This window comes from Hyaena hyaena, unplaced genomic scaffold, assembly GCF_003009895.1.
Source record: "Hyaena hyaena isolate Hyena2069 unplaced genomic scaffold, ASM300989v1 scaffold_3, whole genome shotgun sequence".
In the NCBI taxonomy this organism is placed as follows: Eukaryota; Metazoa; Chordata; class Mammalia; order Carnivora; family Hyaenidae; genus Hyaena; species Hyaena hyaena.
In genome coordinates, this window is record NW_024080635.1 from 4,711,858 (window position 1) to 4,733,028 (window position 21,171).

The 21,171-nt window shown below is 51.2% G+C and overlaps 1 protein-coding gene across 1 annotated transcript in view; it reads right to left on the reverse strand.

Moving 5' to 3' along the window:
* The window catches only part of OPRD1 (opioid receptor delta 1), a 31,984-nt gene extending 18,358 nt beyond the window's left edge, over nt 1-13,626 (reverse strand). Inside the window, exon 1 of the mRNA XM_039233182.1 lies at nt 13,400-13,626. Within this exon, the coding sequence (XP_039089113.1) occupies nt 13,400-13,626 (227 nt within the window). The remainder of the gene's footprint in view (nt 1-13,399) is intronic.
* Between the last annotated feature and the right edge of the window lie 7,545 nt (nt 13,627-21,171).

The window sequence follows — 21,171 nt, forward strand, 5'->3', positions numbered from 1 at the left end:
AGAGACACACACAGAGGGAACAAAGCCATGTGAAAACATGCAACCACTGGAGAGCTACCGGTACAAGCCTACGGGGTGCCGGGGATCGCCAGCAACCCCCCCAGAGCCAGGCAAGGAGGGGTCCTTCCCGAGAGCCTTCGAAGGGAGCATGCCATCCTTGACTTCATGCTTCTGGCCTCCTGAACTGTGAAGGACATATTTCTGTTGTTTTAAGCCACCCAGTTTATGGTCATTTGTTACAGCACCCCTGAGAAATAAATACAGAGTGGTTAATCATCTCGCCAGCCGTGGCCTCAAACACAGAAGCAATCAATGTCTGTTAAAATTGCTCTGCTCCCCAGTTCTCCCAACAAAAGTTCTTCCCCCGCTGAACCCCCCGCCCATCAGGAGTATTTACCGAGCACTTACTATATACTGGTTGTGCTGCTAAATAAGTGCCACAAGTGTGTTCTTATCCCACTGAATCTGCACAGGAGGTGAGCGTTCTCCCCATCCCACAGGTGAGGCTCAGAGGGGTGAAGAAACCCACCACAAGTCCCACAGCTAGGCGTGGCGGGGTTCGACTCCCTCTGACTCCAGAACCCAGTAGCTTAACCTCTATTCCACCTTCCTTTCTCAGTTTGTCAAGTTAAGTCTCTTTGTTTTATAAACAAGAAAACCAAGGCACAGGCACAGCAGTGATCACAAAGGCTCTGCCCACCGTGGGGGAGTAAATAGCTTCAATAAAGCTCTGCCAGCCAGCCAGGGTCCAGTTGGGGCTGCCCGTGTTTGCAGACAAAGGGTGGTTGCTCTTCCCACTGACAAAACAAGCCGGGTTGGGCACCACCATTTAACAGGAGTGGCAAGTGGCCAGAAATTAATTAGCTGTCTCAGTTTTGGCAAAGCCTGAGGAAGGAAAGTGGTTAATTATAACAAGGCATGTCACGGGAGAAGATTAAAGGCTGGAATATGGAAATAAAGGACCCTGAGTTGAACATGAATTGGGGGGCAGGGAGGTCAGGTCAAGCTCAGCAATAAATGGAGCAGACGCCTTGTTTGTTTCAGTCTAAGACCACAGGATGCCCACGGAAGCCAGGGAAGAGAAGCTCCTCTCCATCACCTCAGCTCTACTTCTGGCTTCTGAATGGCTGGACCATGGAATGGGGCAGCCAGACACACCAGAGGCCCCGAGAAAGCAAACCCTCAAGTGTGGCATGTCAGCCCAAGGGTCTCTGGAAATAGGACATGTCCCTCCTACAAACCCCTACTGACATGCTGCCCGAGGGTCAGACCCTAGGCTGGGGCTCCAGCTCTGAACAAAGGCTACTCCCCCTGCCCCTCACCTGCCCGTCTGAAGAGAAAGAGAGAGATCCGCAATCAAGTGTGTAGAAAAGTATGTGCGGATGGGGGACATAGGACACTGTGGGAACACAGAGGAGGGGGTCTGTTGGCCTGGGGGAGAGATTTACTAAGCTGAGAAGCAAAGTGTTACTCTAGAGAGGAGAGGCCTGAGGCTCCCACACATCTTCCCTCTTGTCTTGTAGTTTGAGGATTTTTATTATAGATCCCAACTACTCCATAGACAGAATCTCATTAACAAAGTGTCAACTAGATACTTAGTAGATACTTAGAGATGCCTCCTTCGGACCAGGGATTGAGCTACGAAATAGAACAGAAGATGAAAGGGACACAGTTCCCACCTCTAGGAGCAACGAGTGTATAAGGGAAGGCAAACACCACATTACAACTAGAAAATACTGTTTCATGACCATGTGTGTCTCCCCTCATTCTATGCGACAGGCACAGACAAAGGCATTTGATTTACATTGTCTCATTTCACCCTCACTGTGGTGAGCACTAGCACTGCATTTGGCAGACAAGGGGACTGAGGTTCAGAGAGGCAGAGAAACTTGCCCAAGGTCACACAGCCTACAGGTTGTAATACCAGGACTCAAGCCAGGGTCTGATTCTGTGATGATTAGTTTTATGCGTCACCTTGACTGGGCTATAGTACCCAGTTATTTAATCAAACACTAATTTAGGTGTTGCAGTGAAGGTATTCTGTAGATGTGGTTAATATCCGCAATCAGCTGACTTTAAGGAAGTTACCCTTGGTAATGAGGGTCAACCTTAAGAGCAAAACTGAGGCTTCCCAGGGGAAGAAGAAACTCTGCGTGTTGACTACAGCATCAGTTGTTGCCAGAGAGTTTCCAGCTGGCAAATTTCAGACTTGCCCAGCCAGACCCCACAGTGCATAAGCCAATTGCTTGAAATATATCTTACCAGTTCCTTTTTCTGATAGGACCATGTCTGATCCATTCCTGAAAGCCCATGCTCTAGGCTAAGGCTGATGCGGGCAGCCACACACTTTCCTCACCAGAAAAGGGAAATGACACCCACCACCATGAAACTGTTGGAGAGATGGAGAGTTTACAAGGTCCCCTGTATGAAGCCTTGTTTTGTTGCTAAAGCACATGCTCGTTTTTTGCCAGAGTCGTATTTGGCGGATCCTTGAATTATTCTGAGTCCTTCTGTCGCCAAATAAATGTCCCACAATTCATGTAAAAATATCGTGCACAAGTTTGTCATCCTTAGTGACCACTGTGTGGGTGATACAGGGATAATACAGTTTGCCTAACCTGTCCCCAGCCCCCAAGGGACACTCTTTGAGGACAATGGGCAAGGCAGGCCCTGTGCAGAGCACTCCACATCCGTTCTCTCCTTTGACTCACACGCACCATGGGAAGTACGTACCTATACATTCCCACTTTGTTCACGGAAGGAAACTGACCCACAGAGGAGAGGTGCTTATTGAGGAGTTCAGAGTGGACAGAACCAGGATCCAAAATCAGATGTTCCAAAACGCCCAGGTTTCCCACCTCTAGACCTTAGACCATGCTGTACACTGCTTATGACATATCCCTCTGCACGACACACAGAATTTCACCCGTGTTTTATTTATCAACAATTTATCATTTTAATAACTTTACAACTCAGTCTACCCTGCTCCACGGCCTCTCCTAAACCCCAGCGGCATACAAGTCGTTTTCCACAGCTGGAATCAGAGGGTGTCATGAATTCAACCTTCTTCTCAGCCATTGCTTTATGGTCTCTTGGTGCACGCAGGCTCTGGGAGTCAAGAGGGCCCCAGTTCAAAAGCTGATTGCCATCGGCCAACTGTGGCCCCTGGGCAAGTGAAGTGTCATCTCTGAGCCTCAGTGCCCTCATCTGTCAAATGGAGAGAAACATGGTACCAACCTCATAGAGTCAGGAGGATTAAAGGAGGTAATATCCAGGAGGCACTCAGCACAAAGGTGGCCACCTTGTCAGCACCTGAGAAAGGTCAGCAGTGCTATTTCTGGTGTGAAGCCCTGTGGAGTCAATATGCCGTGCTTTGCTTTGCCACTGAACCCTCTCTTATCTGGGATGACGAGGCCTGAGCAGGTGAGGGGCGTGTCTTAGGACTACTTGCCCCTCCCAGCAGCACAGCCCTCCGGCCATGTGCTGGGCTTCACTCGCCTGCCTGGCCACTCCCAGGGAGGAATGGAAAATCACTAGATGTGGGGCTTTCCCAGCACTCCAGGAGTATGAGTTTTTGTAACCAAGGGAAACAGATCATCTCCATCTGTCCGGCAGGAGCATCTGGGCCGGGCGAGGCAGTTTTTCTCCCTCGGCTTAATCCTCATCCCAGGTTCCCAAGAGCTGGGAAACCAGCCAGAAGACATCATTATCACCAACAACTTCCTGTTCCGGGCCAGGCCCTGAGCCAGGGCCATACATCATCTCCCTTAACCTTCACCTTCACTGTTCCCTCTGCCCCAAAACACTTCCTCCCAGCGACAGGCCTCTGCTTAGTTGTCTCCTCTGCCCCAGCCTCACCAGACACAACTGCAGCTCCGTCCCCAGGCCCGTCTTACTTGGCTTCATTGCCTATAGCCTTGGCCTTACATCGACTTACGCGTTGTCTATCTTCTCCCCCACTAGACTGTCAGCTTCATGAGGGCAGGGATTTTGTCTTGATCACTGCTACATGCCCAGCCCATAGAACCGTGCCCGGTATGAGGAGGGGCTGCTGAATGTACGTCTGCCACAACCCTGTGAGGCATGTGATTTTCCATCATCCCCATTTCACAGATGAGAAAACAGGCTCAGTGAGGTGAGCCCAAGAGTAGACGGCCAGCAGGAAGCAGACCTGGGTTTGAACCTCAGTCTCTGCACCTGAAGGATGCGGCCACCTTGCCAGCTGCTGGCTCGGCCCCAGGAATCCTGGACTTCTTCGGGCCTGTGAGATGTCAGTGGCCCCCAGGCCAGGCTGCCCTGAATGGGAACCCACTCCCCTTGCTCCTGGGTCCAGCTATTTCTAGATATCCTTTGGCTCTCCCTTAGCCCAGGTAACCCCAAGTGTGGAAAGAGATACAAGAAGGGACAAGCGGTTAGGAAAGTCAAGTTCTGGTCCTGCCTTGACCACTAACTCAAGAGACACTGAACCTCTCAAGCCTCGGTTCCCTCCTTTTTATTTTTAAATTTTTCTTAAATGTTTATTTTGAGAGAGAGAGAGAGAGAGCAAGCATGAGTGGAGGAGGGATAGAGAAAGGGGGAAAGAGAACCCCAAGTAGGCTCAGCACTGATAGCACAGAGCCCAGTGCAGGGCTCGATCTCACCAATCATGAAATCATGACCTGAGCCAAAATCAAGAGTCAGTGGCTTAACTGACTGAGCCACTCAGGCACCCTGGTTCCCTCATTTTTAAATCAGAGGGGCTGAACTTGACACATAGGCGTCAGGAGATAGGGCAATGGTTAAGAGTGTGGGCTCTGACATCAGAATGACTTAAGTTCAATCTGACTCCAGCACTTTGAGCAGGTTATAGAATTTCTCTGTGCCTCAAGTTTCTTCATCTATAAATGGGGCCAGCAAACTCACCTCATATGGGTCTGGGGGATGAAATGGGATAATGTATGTATGTCTCTAAGCAGATTGCCTGGCACAAAATAAATGTTCAGTGAAGAGAATCATCATCCATGATTCAAAGCTCTAAGCCTTGGTAAAAAGGTTACCTCTGCAGGGGAGAAGGCGGGGGGCATCTCCACCCCTCCCTGCGTTGTATTTATTGGACAGGGCTTTTTGACCTCACAGGACTTTGAAGTTTGAGTTCTTTCAATTTATCAAGACTCAGAAAGCTTCAGAAGACAAGATTCTTTCTGTGCACACCCACCTTGGCCAGAGACAAAGCTGTTGATTTCTGCAGCTGCACTGGGAGCTATAAATCAATAGAACCCAACCCAGACGCCCCATCCCACCCCGTATCCCCCAGCTGGTAATAGGGCTGCTGCAGCCTGTGTGATGGTAAATTGCTAATTTAAGCCAGGCTTTCTGCTCAAGCCCACGATTATCCCTCTTCCTGTGCATGTTATGATGTTCTGGGTAGCCAATTGGATTTAAAGGTCCCAGGACTCTGAGGGTAATGAAATCACGCCTTGCCCTTGCACAGCTCCCAGGCATCATCTGCCAGGAAGGGGAGAAGGAGAATCTGAGATCACAGCAGCTCTAAATCTCAACTGTGGGAAGAGGAGCCTAAAGTTACGTTTATCTCTTCTCCACCCAAATCCCCAGTGCCATGCCTCTGCCCAGTGGTTTTCCAGCACCCTCTTGCATTCCTTCAGAGATGGGAAGCTCCCTACATTACACAGCAGCCCATACCTTCTTGAAGAGTTTTGACTGTTATAAAATTCCTTGTAGAAATAATAAGAGGTGTGCACAAATATAAGTGTTCGAGAATGTTCACAGATGCATTGTTTAGATTGGAATAATATTGGAAATAACAGAAACTCCCCCCCCAATAGAACGCATTCATACAATGCAGCCATCAAAAAATCATGTTTTCAAAGAATGTTTGATAACTTGACAACATGCTCATGATATAATGTCAAGTGAAAAGGCAGCTTATGAAATACTGTATATAACATGATCTCTATTCCAATACTGTGATCCTGATGTCATTAAAACACACACACACAGAGGCAGAGAGAGGGACAGAGAGGAAGAGGGAGAAATGGGAAGGAAATAGACCAAAATAACAAAGCTTTTCTCTTTGTAGTGAGATTAGGGGTAATGACGTCTCTACTTAAACTTCCCCATGTTTTCTGAAATAACTACTGTGTTGCCCTTACAGCAAAAGATAATTTCTAATATTGAGCTAATAAAACTTCCCTATAAGATCTACCTAATAATTCTGGTTCCTCGGGGGCTCAATAAATGCTGGTGGAATTAATGAGAAGCAAGCCTTTGAAACAGACATGATGGAAAATGTTTACTGAAAACTTGCCAAATGCCTGCTTGTATACTGAAGTCCTCCACACCATGCCTCATAAACTTCTCAAAACTGCCCTATGAAGGTCTAATGCTTACTCCCGTTTCACAGATGAGAAAACTGAGAGAGGTTGTGCATATACTGCTATGCTCACTCGCTTAGTAAACGGCACTCTGATGTCAACCGCTGTCAGCCCACGCAGAGGCCTCGGAGATTTGCAGGCAGCGATCTGCCGGTTCCTCCCTTTCTCTAACTAGACGTCACCAGCTCTCGCTCCATGTGTCTGTCTCCTGGACAATGGTGGCAGAGTGGACACGGAGTGGGATTGGAGTCAGAAAGGCCTGGGTCTGCGCCTCTCGGGCTGTGAGAGGCACCTGCTGCCTCTGAAGCTCCCGGTCCTCATCTGTGAGTGAGACTCTACAGCCCCCACCGCAGGGCTGGCATGCAGTGTGGAGAAACCTCTGGCACACAGCAGGGCTCGGGAGAGGCTTCGTGGTGCCCTTGGTGACTCTGAGCCCACCCCAGTGTGTCTGTGAGTCACACGCTGCCCAGGGAACAGACCCCAGAGCTGGGGAAGGGGCAGCCGGGGGCCAGGCTGGGAGGAGCAGTGGCAACACCAGCCGGGGCGGTCGCTTGCCTTCCCCATGGCCTCTCTAGGACTCGCCTGGCCCAGCCTCCTGCCTTCTTGACGGTCTGACAGCACTCCATTTTAGAAAGGGGACAACTGACGCCAGGGTTTAGGTGACCCATCCAAGGCCCCACAGCTCTGTCCCGTCGCCCTGGGCCAGCCTCTGGGGTTTCCCTGCACAGAGGCCCTTGGCCTCCATCCTGACCCATGCCCCTCCACACCCAGTCCGTCCTCTTGAACACCATTCTGCACAGATCACCCTGAAGTCCTCTTCCCCGTGACCTGTGACTCAAAGCTCCCACATTTCCCACTATGGTCCCCTTCCCATGAACCTGAGCACCCATACAGCCTCAGCTCCCACTGTCCGAACCTGCAGTCTCCGGCCCCTAACGCCGGCCTGTCTCCAGGCCTCTCCTCAGATGGTCCCTACCAGAGCGACTCCCTCCAATTACTTGGGGCTGGTCCAGGGAGTTCCTTGAACATTCCTACAACACTGGGAATCGTGGAAGGCAGAGACCAGAGAGGGTGGATTCATCACTGGTTCCGGGGCTCAGCCGTGCTGAGGACGACATCTACCTGCAGGACGTATCTTGCTTTGGTCCCGGCAGCCTCTCCGCCTTCACAGACCCCACTAGCTCCTGATACTCAGCTCAACCAGGGTGAGCTTCCCTGCCCTCTGCAGCTCGCCGTCATCCTGCAAACCTCTCTTTGCTCATGCTATTCCCTCTGCCTGGAATGCTCTGCCCTCACCTCTCCAAGTAGCCAACTGCCGCTGTTCCTTCACGACTCAGCACCACTCAGCACCCTCAGTACCTCCTCTGGCTGAGTCAGGGGCTTGCCCTGGACTCCCCACAGCTCCAGGAAGATGTGATTATCCCTGGAGCTATAACTAAGGGGTGAGGGTGCTGTGTTAGAAGCCAGAGGCCAGGCTGAAGCTTAAGCTGAGGGTCTGGGCCATGGGAGATAAGGCTGGATAGGCCTGGCAGGGGTCAGCATCAGCCAATGCTTGCTGTAAGAGTAAATGAGCTGACAATTCAGGAAGCAGGAAAGGGCCCAGGATGGAAAACATAAGTAATCAGGCACCACAGCCACGCTCTGCCCGCCTGGAGCAGCTGCAGGGGTGCTGGTTAATCATAGCACCCGGCACACGCTGAGGGCCTACTGTGTGCCAGGTGCTGTGCTGCGGCCTTTACATGCACGAACTCATCTAATCCTCCCCAAAACCTACCCTGATTGCCCCAGCTTCAAAATGCAGAACTGAGGCTCAGGGAGGGCAAGCTGTTTGCCGAAAGCCACACCACCAGGACATGGTCAGGCTGGGATGGAGACCTGGCATCACCTGATCTGCAGCTGTGACCTCTACCACTGCACTGCATCTCCTCGCACCAACTCCCCTGGCCTAGGAGCCCTGGGGTCACGGACCCCAATCCAGGCAAGACAGGGGAGGGAGACAAGAAAGCAAGGGCCTCCAAAAACAAGATGGGGACTCAGAGCTCCCAATCCTGCAAAGATGACACTTCAGCACCTATCCCAGCAGCCCCTGGCACCTCAATAGTAGAAAGAGGGGACAGCCAGAAGCCATTCACCTGTCACAGCCCCACCCCAGTCCATTATGCCTGGCCCAGCCTCCTTTCCCTGCTCTGCGCTGCAGTTAGGATGGGGGGGAAGACATGATGCTTTACCAACATGACCTTGTCATCTTTAGGAAAAAGGTGTTTATGAGTCAGATACTATGATCCACATCTTGTAAAAGAAGAAACCAAGGAGCAGAATGGCAATCCAATTCACTAAAGACCTTAGTAGGTGGCAGAGCCCGCACTTGATACAGGAGTCGTCAGAAGAGGCAGGGGCCGAGGGCAAGACCAAGTGGCAGAGAAGCACAGGGCCCGAAACAGTCACGAAGAGGCAGGCTGGGCTGGTTACATGCAAGGGGCAGGGTGGGGGAGATATGGGAGGTCAGGGACACAGCAGGGTACAAACCCGCTGAAACCAGGATCCGGGCGAGGTACGGGCAAGGAGACAGGGCAGGCTGCGGAACAGACAGGAGGCCACGTGGAAAAGCATCGACTCCATTCTCCTGCCTGGATTCTGGGGCAGGCGCACCAGGAAGTCCTGGGCCGTGCAGAGGGCAGATCGATGGGGTCACCTGTCAGAGATGGGGAGCTGCTAAGCCCCTCACATTCGGCCCTCCCCAGTGAGCCACTGGTGGGAACTCCTGGATCCCAGCCCTGCTCAGGGCTCTGACCACCTAGAAAGAGGGGTTGCTGGGTGACTGCTCTGAGGGCCTACAGGGCCACCATACTGGCTGAACTCACACTACAGGACTAAGGGGCGACGCTCTGCCTGGGGACCTGATGTCCCCCCAAATCCTGCTCGTATTTCACAGAAGCCTCAGGAAGCACAGGCCGTTTGCTAAGAGCCCAATTCCCAGATGCCCCTCTCGTGCGTGTGGAAGGATGAGTGGGCTTCTCCAACAGGGAGTGCGTGATGTAAGGAGAGGCCAGAGTGTAGGGGAGGTGGGGCTGGAGGGTGCTTCGTGATGTGGGATTCTGAGTCTTTTTTCTCAGCCCCTCATCCAAGTCCAGCTTCTCGTCAGGGGCTCCTCTATTTCTTTCTTTCTTTTTTTTTTTTTTAATGTTTTTATTTATTTCTGAGAGAGAGACAGCGTGAACAGGGGAGGGTCAGAGAGAGAGGGAGACACAGAATCCAAAACAGGCTCCAGGTTCTGAGCTGCCAGCACAGAGCCTGACGTGGGGCTCAAACCCACGAACCATGAGATCATGACCTGAGCTGAAGTCGGACACTTAGCCGACTGCGCCACCCAGGCGCCCCTCTTTTTTTTTTTTTTTAATGTTTTAGTTATTTTTTGAGAGAGAGAGAGAGCATGAGCAGAGCGTGCAAGTAGGGGAGGGGCAGAGAGAAAGGGGGACAGAGGATCCGAAGCAGGCTCTGTGCTGACAGGCTGACAGCAGAGAGCCCACCTCAGGGTTCCAACTCATGAACTGTGAGACCATGACCTGAGCTAAAGTCGGACGCTCAGTCGTCTGAGCCACCCAGGAGCCCCTCTCTGTTTCTTACTTATTACTCCCTCCTCAGAGGAGCTTACTACTTCAGCTCCTCGGAGACACACATCAGGGGCTCCCAAAGCCCCCACCTACTGTTTCATTGCCTGCTACAAACACAAGGCTGTTAGATGGCTAGCAGATGACTGTCATTTCTCCCACCGTGAGGGCAGGGATGGTGTACTTTCCTCACCATTGTATCTCAGCATCTAGCACAGTGTACCACAGAATTTTCTTGAATGAGTTAATTCTTTTCATTCCTTCGCATACAGACAATCCCTTTTCTCAAAAGCAGTAAATGGCTCAGCTACAACATGTTAATCCTCACCACAGCCCCGGACACATTGCTGTTATTCCCACTTTACAGCAGAAGAAATGAGCTCCAGAGAGGTAAAGTCCGTAGCCCAAATACACAGCAGGTAAGTGGCTTTGAACTTGGGATTTGATCTTAGGTACGTCCGGCTTCAGAGCCCCACCTCTGCCACTGTACCAACCCATTTTCCCACCACAAGGGTTTATCTGGATCTTCCCTCGGAAACCCACCCCTGCCCTCCACTGCCGAGTTCAGAACCGGCAGGCAGAATCCATTCCTTCGACCATTCATTCATTCAACCCATCAACTAACTCACTTGGTTGTGCCAAGGCCTGCATGGGGTGCCAGGAAACCAGACAGATCAGGGGCCTCTCTTCAGCCTGGGCTCCCTTCTCTCCATTGCTCTCAGGGCTTTGCCAGCAGAAGCAGAGCCCCAGGCAGCTGCCCCACCCTGCGCCTCTCCATCGGTGGGGGAGAATTAAGTGCCAGCCCCATCATCACCCCTCCCCCCAAGGACAGCACCGTAAAATACACTGGCCAAATAATGTGTAGGATCACAGTCTTTTTATCTCCATGTTCTCTGGTGATTCTAGGACAAGAGGAGGGAATTCTGCCCCCTCCTTCTGTTAAATTCTTTGACTATCCTCTACCCGAGGCAACTCTGGAAAAAGTTCTAGACTTGGAGTCACAAGACCAGGGTTTTAGCTCCAGGTCTGGAGCTAGCCGTGGGAACTTAGGAGAACGAGGCATCCTGCCTCTCTCTGAACTACAGATTCCACGTCTGTAAAATGGAGGTGATCATATTGAGGATTCTGATGCCTATGTCACAGGCTTGTAGGTGAGGATTAAATCATTCAGACCCAGAGATAGTGATCACATAGATGACTGGCCCAGGAAACGTCTTAGCAACATGATGGGGGTCTTCTTTGTGGCTTGCAGGATGCATTTGATGATGGGATTTGGGGAAGGCTGCTTGGGAGCAGCCCTAGCAGGCTGAGCCCAGAGTATATGCCTTGAGGGGACCCTCAGAAGTGAGAGACCTTCCCCTGACTCATGGGTAGGGGGAAGCTGTGCTCATCAGCCCAACATCCGGAGCCCCTGGAGAAGAGGCTGGGAATGGCACTGAGCACATTGACAGGGCTCTTCCCAGACTTCAGCACCGAGAGCTCCCCAGAGAGCGTGCGTGCCAGGCACCTGGAACTCAGAATCTTAGCTACCCTCAGGCCCACCTTAGGACAAGTGCCTCCTTCTTTAAAAGGCACTAGATTCTGAAGAATCTGTAAAATTCCTTCTCTTCTTCACACAGACAGCTTCCATGTATTGGGTCCAGGCACCAGGCCAGCTGCATTTCATATGTTTGCTCACTGACACTTCACAAAAACCCTGGTGAAGAAGGTTCTATTATTACCCCATTCTATAGATGAAGAAACTGAGGCTCAAAGAGGCTAAGTGATTTTCCTAAGTCACAGAGCCAGTTCACGGCAGAGCTGGGATTAACACTCAGGTTGGCCCCACTCTAAAGCCTGTGAGGCTTAGACAACGTGAGAAGAATCACGAACAAAAACACACAGCAAAGACCAGTCCTGCTGGGCTTGGGGGAGTTTTCCCAGTGTCGCTGGTAATGAGTCACTGAAAGCACAGGAGATTCCTGTGCCCTCCACTCTTCCTGGCTGAGCAAAGATTCCCCCAGAGATAATCAATGCCAAAGCTCCTTCAACGCCCACGCACCCATCGGCAGCTCCAACACCCCCCGCCCTCCCCTGCAGAGACCCCATACTCTGGAATTCAGACTCCCAACCAAGGAGATCGGGTCTCCATTCTTCAGACAGGGAAAATGAGACAGATGGGGCAGACAGTGTGGGACAGGGGGACTGGGGTGCCCTCTGTGATGGGCATCAGTGACTGGGCTGAGACCACAGTTCACATTCCCAACCTCTGAGTCCAGAATCTGCCCTCTGCCCTGCTGGGTGGCACCACAGCCCAGAGAGGTTTAGGGCTGTGCTGTCAGTCAACCAGCATGGATGACCCATTTCCAACTAACAGTAAATACAAGGGCATCTTTGTTGTTATAAGGATAGGAGGTTCCTTTCTATCCTTCTTTGCCCGTGTCTGAGCTGGCATAACTGGGTCAGGAGGCTGCTTCCAGGCAAGCCGATGATGTTTTAGATTCTCTGAGAAAGTCCCAGCACTCTACATAGATACCAAGAAGAGAACTTGTCTTCCGGAGGCGAAAGCACAGCTCCACTCCCGCCCAAATAAACCACCGCTGCCTCTAGCAGAAAGAAATGCCCGTCAGAGGAGAGGAGAGAGTGAGACAGGGCATTTGTGAGGAGCTGAGGCTTCACTGAATGGCAGCCAGACCTGGAGACCAGATGGCCAGCTGAGGAGGGAAGCCTATTACTGCCTGGCTGGCCCGCAGCTGCTGCCCACTGCACCCAGGAGCCACAGCCTCTCCATCTGCAAACACATACACAGGGGCACAAACGCAAAGGTCTGAAGCCACTCCGGATGCTCTCCTCCCCCTTGGGTTTCAAGGATTTGACAAGAAACAACAGTCACACAGTCACAGTCTCATACCAACTGACAGTGTGGGACAAGCATACACCAACGCAGGAACCCCAAGAGAGGTCATCACATGGGATTTGGTAAGTGCGCCCACTGCATGGTGCAGATACACAAGCACTCCCCTGTCCCCCCACCTGCACAGACAACTGTCTCCCCAGAAGCCCACCCCCGCGGGGTTTTTAGAGGTCCAAACATTGAATCCAATTGTACTGTCAGGAACACAGAATCACCTACTCATAAACTGACAGACCACTAACTGTCGCCAAACTATCCACATAGCCTAATGCACAAGCAGGGGGATGCTCAAAAATGATCGAATGTTATTTAGTCACACGCACGCGTGCGCGCGCGCGCACACACACACACACACACACACACACACTCCAACGTCCATCTCTCAATGGAAGCGGTCTCCTAGCTGCGCCCCAGGCTCCCCCTGCAGGAAGTGCAGGGGGGACCCGGGGAGCCCCGGGTCCGAGGTCGGGGGGCCGGTCCCCGGCCCCCACCGTCACCCCCGGGGCGCCAGACCGCAGCGGACTCACCGGACGATGCCGAACATGACCAGCACGTTGCCCAGCAGCCCCACGGCGCACACGGCCGAGTAGAGCGCGGTGATGGCGATAGCCAGCGCGAGGGACGAGGCGCTCCGGGCGCCCGGCGGTCCCGACGCATTGCCGCCGGCGCTGGGGAAGGCGCTGGGGAAGGCGTCCGAAGAGTTGGCGAGGAGCGGGGTCTGCAGCTCGGCGTCAGCGGAGGGGGACGGCTCCATGGCGGCCGGGAGGCCGGTGCCGCGTCCCTCCCCGCCGTGCGCCCTGGGCGCAGAGCCCCGGTGCGAGGGACGCGCCGAGGGCCGAGGCCGCGGCCCCGACGCCGCGGGCTGCAGCGCCCCGGCCGCCGGGCTGGCCCCGCGCCCCCTCCGCTCGCCTGGCCGCCCGCCCCGCCTGCCCCCGGCGCCCGCCCGTTCTCCTCGCGCGGAGCGCTCTGAGCCGGAGCCGCTGCGGGCTCCTTGGACGCGCCCGCCGCGCACACCACGTGGCCCGGAGGCGGCCGCCAGACTGCGCCCGCGACCGGGGGCGGGCGCTGCACCACCGGTTTGGAGCTGAGCCGGGAAAGCTATCCACTCCTCCCTAGGGATGCTTGGCGGGCTTGGGTGCACCCCTACCCTGGCCAGGGTCATCTCCTCACCCTTTGCCGCTTTGGAGTCAGAAGGACCTGGATGTGAATCCCACCTCCTTGCACTAATGAAAAGTGACCTTGATCAAGTCACTTAAGCTCTTTCAACCTCATTTTCCTCGTCTATAAAATGAGGTTCATCGCACCACCTCTCTCAGAGGGCTGTGGTGGAGATTAAGAGGACTGGAGTAAAGAGTGCCAGGCACATAATAAGTGTTACAAAAACAACATTATTAGATATTCTTGCACCCCATTTGTTCAACAGATATTTTTGGGTACCAAATATAAGAGCCAGGTATTATTGGGGATCCATCCATTAGTGCACAAAACCAGCTGTGGAGCCTACCTCCTAGGATTTATAGCCCATTGGCGAATCAATCCTAAGATTACACTACTGAAGACAAAGTGAAGGAAAGCAAGACATTCCTGTGACAGGACCAGGAAAACCCACTGTGAGCACAGCTTCCCTGAGGACATGACACCTCAAGTGAGATGTGAAGTTTGGGAAGGAACTAACTTAAGAAGCAAGTAAAGAGAATTCCAGAGAAAGAAACCACATGTGCAAAGACCCTGTGGTCAGAGGAACTAAAAGGAAGCCAACATGAGGAGAAGGCAAGGAGCAAGTGTAGGGAGAATGGGATGATGTAGTAGGCAGGGTCTCAAAGACTACCTTAAGGATCACTCTGGCTCCTGTAGGAGCACAGGGAAGGGGGAGCACTTCCTATACCCTTGCCCTAAGCTGACCAGCCCAGACCCAGAGTCATCCTCTTTGTTGGGGCTCCTGTCCTTCCCAGAACATTCTCTCTACCAACCATCACTCTGTTCCAGGCACTGTGATAAGCACTTTATCTATGCACCAACACTTTGGAGTAGAGTCTATTACTAGTGTGCCCATTTTACAGATGAGAAGACTCAGCTGGGTACTAAATTATCCCATAGGGTAATTATTTCTATCTGGGCTCGTTTCCTCCTTGGGAAGACCAGGCTTGATCAATTCCCACACCCAGTAGAGGGCTGGGGTCACAGTGGGTGCTCAGCAAATGCTAGTTGGATGAATAAGAGTCCGAAGGGGGAATAGAATGGGCTCACATTGGGGTTCCCAAGCACTAGGCTCTAGGGAGCTGCTCTTGGCTCTGTAAGTGGCTGGGCAAGGACCCCTCACTCACATCACTCCTAACCTGAGTCATCCATCTATGTTCAAGGCTCTTACCTCTTCCCAGAAAGAACAAAACCAAAATTCCCAAGTTCGCCCTCCTCTTCATTCTCTTTGCCTCTCCCAGCTGCTGTCCAACCCCCTCTACCAGCTACAGCAGACTCCTACCCAAGGCTTTCCCACTCAACTACCTAAGGACTTATCAACTAAGCAAAAATTCTACGGTTACTTCTTTAAAAAAAAAAAACAAACAAAACTGTACAGCCAACGTGGGGCTTGAACTCATGACCTCAAAATCAAGAGTTGCATACTCTACCAAGTGAGCCAGGCAGGCACCCCTGGATAGGCAAGTTTTGCACTGTAGTCACAAGGGCTGCCAAAACTATCCCTTGTCCCAAACAGCCTGGTACTCTGGTGCCACGGGAGAGAAACTGGGACCAGAGGAGGAGAGCTACTTAAAAAGAAAAAAACAAAAAAGTAATATTTAAGCTGAAACTTGAGGGATGAATAGCGTTTAGCCTGGAGAACTGGCTGAGCCTTGCAAGTAGAAGAAATAGAGTGTGCAAAGGTCCTGAGGTAGGAAAAAAATTTGGCTTGTTGGAGGGATAGGGAGTGGGGCAGAACTCTAATAATGTTTACTTATTTTTGAGAGATAGACACAGTGTAATTGGGGGAGGAGCAGAGAGAGAGAGGGAGACACAGAATCTGAAGCAGGCTCCAGGCTCTGAGCTGTCAGCACAGAGCCTGATGAAGGACTCAAGTTCACAGACTGTGAGACCATGACCTCAGCCGAAGTTGGATGCTTAACCGACTGAACCACCCAGGTGCCCTTTAAATATTACTTCTTCATGAAAACTTCACTGACTATTGCCCCCAACTAGAGCAGATGCCCTTGTTATTAGTTCTCATGGCATCATGTGCCTCTTCTTTACAGAATTTCCCAAAAACTTATTTGTGTAATCACTGGATTTTTGTGCATCACCTTTACAACAGGTCTTGTGAACTTCTGTACCCCTGCCTTAGTACAGTCCCTGGTGCTTGATGAGTAATTAAATGTGAAATTCAATTCCAACTCTGGTGAACTCCCATTTTGATGAGGAAGAGAGAAAGAGCATAACATAGGACTTAGGAATCCTTTTAAGAAACTAAAACCCGTTGCATAAATTCTGCAACTACATCTTATTCAGAACAGAAATACTAGTTTCCAGCCCCTCCCTTCCTCGGCTGGCTAGCACCAGTCTACCTAACTCCTCAGCATTGCTTTCGGGGGCCTTCCCAAGTCTGGTCCCAACTAGGGTTTATCACTGCCCCCTTCTGATTCCTTCCCTATACTGGGCTGAAGGGAATTTTTAAAAACTGCATTCCACAATGTTTTTTGAGTTCCTCCTGGGTACAAAAGTGCTATGGTGGAAAGCCACAACAATGGTGGAGACAGAAAAAGAATCCCCTTAACCTCTCTGAGCCTTAGTTTTCTCATCTATAAAGCAAAGAGGTGCAGGACTGGGGTGAAGATTTGGTGAAACAGGAGATGCTCTGCCAACCAAGAAAGGCTACGTGAGCATGTGGGGATGAGTAAGACCGTTGCTCTCTTAAAGGAGCTCACAACCAAGAAGCTGGGAAAGATACGTAAATGACCAAGTGTGTGAACAAAATAATTTGTAGGAAAACATATATGCTGTCATGGACTGCGCCTTTTAAGAGTTTGCTTGCTGTCTTGTTTGAGAACACAAGTAGCAGTCTGCAACCCAGAATCCAGCCATGCTGACGCCCTGATCTCTGACTTCCAGCCCCCGGAACTGTGAGAAATACATTCCTGTTGTTTATAAGCCATTCTGTCCACGGTACTTTGTTATAGCGGCCCAAACTGACTACGACATATGCCAAGTGAGCATGAATCGCCCCCACTGAGGACACCAGAAGAATGCATGGAAACTTGAAAGGCACCTAAAGGGGTTTTCCACATGCCCTTCCCAAGTGGGTACTTTGAAGAGACCAGCTCTTACTTGGATGTGAGCATTCACATCTATTTATCTTTGAAAGGCAGTCTCATTTCTGTGGTCACAACTCATAAAAAATCCTACTGGCTACCATTAATAGAGAGCTTGCTATGTGCCAGGCACTGGGCCAAGTGCTTGGTGGATTATTTCATTTAATCTTAACAGCCCTATACGTGTGAGGTTACTACTATTACTGTTCCATTTTACAGAGACTAGGTTAGCTGCCCAAGCCAGATCTGGGATGCCAAGCCAGCTCTGTGTGACTCTGAAAGCCAATCTGACTGCCACACAATGCTGTCTCTTGGAGAGAAAACTAGAAAGTCCCCCCACCAAAATATAAGAGCCCATCACTCCTGTCTCTGCTCAGCTGAATTCCCCACTGAGAAGGATGATGAGTCACTTGGAGCTCAGGACATTCTTGAATCTTGGAGCAGAGTCGACACAGCCCTCCACCCTTAGGTTACCAAAGGGTTTGGCTCTGCATGGGGCTTGTCCCCATCCTTGATTTCAAAGGAAAAAACAAAACAAAACAAAAACAAAATTGGATGGGAAATCCTGGGCCAATGTAGGGCATCAGCAGGCTGGCGTCAGCCGCGGAGAAACAGAAATCATTGAAGGAGTTAGAGCAGAAAGGAACTCCCTGGGGAAGCTATTAACAATTTAGTATGTGGGAATGTGGCTCCCACCTGCCAAAGAGACAGATCTGCCTGATGGAAAATACTGTGAGTGAGCGGGCAGCTCCCCTGGGCTGCCTTTCAGTCTGGCTTCATCTGCAAGCCCCAGGAGGGTGATGACCTTAACCATCACCATAAAATAATAACCACTTGCATTTGCAAAGCACTTTTGACTTTCCAAAGCACTTCCAGATTGATGACTTCATCTTATCTTGACACCATCAGTTCACATGGGGAGGTCAGGTTTCATTATCTTCAGTTTCTTGCTAGGAAGACAGACATTTAGAGAGCCTGGCTGAGATGCCCAAAGATCCACAGCAGATCAGTGAAGGAAATACAGTTGGCACCATCCATCTAGTTGGCTAAGCCTGAAATCTGTGAATCATTCTGGACTCCTCTCTCTCTTCCCCGTCGCCGACCCCCACCTCTAAGCAATCACCACGTCCTGGCCATTCTTCCTAGATAACCCACACAGCCATGCTGCCACCGCTTTTCATTCTTACTAGCATCTTCCCAGTTGGACGTACCACTATGTCTCGCTCAAACTACTGAAATCACCTCGGACATGGCGTCCCTGTATCCAGGCTTTGTGGTTTTCCAAATAACCTGCTTCTCCCACCTCCAGGTTCATCCAAATAAGTAAGGGGAGGGCAGTTGGTTTGGAGGTCAGACTGATTGAAATCCCAGCCCAGCCACTTATTAGTTGTATAACCTTGGGTGAGTCATCTGACTTCTTCCATAAGCTTCATAAACTGGGGACAGCAGAGGGGCGCCTGGGTGGCTTAGTCGGTTAAGCGTCTGACTTTCGCTTAGGTCATGATCTCGCGGTTCGTGGGTTTGAGCCCCGCGTCGGGTCTGTGCTGACTGCCAGCTCAGAGCCTGGAGCCTGTTTCAGAGTCTGTGACTCCCTCTCTCTCTGACCCTCCCCTGCTCACGCTGTCTCTCTCTCTCTCTCTCTCCTAGATATAAATAAAACATTAAAAAAATAAATAAATAACTGGGGACGGCAGAAGCACCTGCTCTACAGCAAGCAGCATGCAGGCAGTGCACAATGTGTGTGAGCTACTGCTGTGGTGACGGGTCCTCCGCCTGGAGCACTCTACTGCCGGCTCCCCAGCTCTCCTGTCACCTAACCCACTCCTACACCCCCATCACGTCTCGGCTCAGATGCCATTCCCGTCCCTGCTCCCCCAGAACACACCGTCTGTTCCCTTGAGGCACATCTCCCTCCTGCAAGCGCAGTCAGGTCCTGGTTTTCTAGAAGACCATCCCTCCCAGACGCTGCAGGGGAGGCCTGGGTCTGTCCAGAGGACGTGGGAAAGGAGTGGATGGGGGAGGGTGACTCCCTGAGGAGAGGATGGAGGAGGCTGTAGGTTTCTTGAGTGGGGACTTTGATGGGTAGTAAATTAAGAACCTGGAAAATTTCTGCAACAAGTTCAGGGTCAGGGGAGCAGAGATACAGGCTCCTGCTCTCAGGTGGACCCCTAGGCCTTGGACAAAAGCACCTCAGAGGTGACCTTGATGGACAGAATGCCAAAAGACTTTGCCTCATGTTTTCTGGATCATGAAAACCTCAAGGAAGGAGAATGCCTAATCCATCCGCCTACCAGGCCCTCTAATGTCTGACACAGGATTTTCCCACAATCCTGCTAGATAGATGGGAACTGGGGCAGAGTTTGTTTTATTTGTTTGTTTAAAGTTTATTTATTTATTCTGAGAGAGAGAGCATGAACAGGGAAGGAACCAGAGAGAGAGGAGACAATCCCAAGCAGGCTCTGCACTGTCAGCCCCGAAGTGGAGCTCGAACCCATGAACCGTGAATCAAGACCTGAGCCGAAACCAAGAGTTGGATGCTTAACTGGCTGAGCCACCCAGGCACCCCTATTTATTCATTTTCTCTCAGTTGGTTGAGCATTCAACTTTGGCTCAGGTCGTGATCTCACAGTTCGTGAGTTTGAGCCCCGCGTCGGGCTCTGTGCTGACAGCTCGGAGCCTGGAGCCTGCTTCAGATTCTGTGTCTCCCTCTCTCTCTGACCCTCCCCTGCTCACACTCTGTCTCTCTCTGTCTCTCAAAAAAATAAATAAACGTTAAAAAAATGTTTTTAATTGTTTTTGTAGCACTGAATGTCAAGGAGGGAAAATATAGACCTGTTAGAGAAACCCTCATGAGGCCCAGACCAGGCATGGACACAAAGACAGATGAAAATCACTGTCTTTGGAAGAAGGAAAATGATAGGGAGATATCCAAACTGCAAAATGTCCCTCCCCTCTTCACACCTGGCATTAGCCCCATGTCTAGACACTGTCAGCCACCTGTCACACAATCATGTCTTCCCCTTACTCTGTACAATTAAACTCTGATCAGGGATAGGTGTGTGTTCCCTTGATTTTGGGGAAGGGAGCTCCTTCCCTGCCTCAGGGGATGAACTGGCCTACATAAATCACAGGAATCTGTACTAGATTGCAAAATGGTCGTGATTCTTCATTCCTCTCTGTGTCTAGGCCCTTTCCAGTGTGACTTTACAATTCTTCCCATCAAGCAGTGAAGTCTATTTCCTACCTCTGTACTTGGGCCAGGTTTGTGACTTGCTTTGCCCAAAAGATGGGCTAGAAATGACAGCCAGCCAGTTCAGAGTCCGGGGTCTCCTGAGGCTTTGCATATATTCCACCCAAACTCTTGGAACTCCACTGCCGCCATGGAAACAAGCTTGGGCCAGCTTGCTGGATGAGAGACTCATCACCCCATCACCCCATTTGACAACCAACCAACATGAAGCATGTGAGTACATAAGGCCATCCTAGACCAGGCACCCCCCCCCCCATCCACCCAACAGCTGACCACAGGCACACAAGGAAGACCAGTGATCAGCCAGGCCTGACCCAGATCACAGAACTACTCAGCTATCGACAGACAAGCTTATGGGTAATAAATGGTTGTGGTTTCAAGCCACTAAGTTTGGGGATGATTTGCGAAGCAGGAGCCACCATAATACATACTTCCCTGTGTCATCCTGCATCCTAGGAGTGGATATGTAACCACTGAGATGTAAAAACAAATCTGCTGATGGGCTTTGTTTTTCTAGGATAAAAAGCAAAGTCCAGTGAGAAGAAAACTGTTTGCCCAAACCCCTTGGGATGCTGATATGATGCCTGGAGCTGTAGCAGCCATTCTGTAATCATGAAGCAATAAACATGACAATGAAAAGCCAACATGGCGAGGTTGGCAGTAGAAAGACAGGACAAGCCTGGGTCTTTTCATGATGTTGTTGAGCTCTAAGTACACCAGCTCTGGACTGCCTGCATCAAGAAATCTTGTG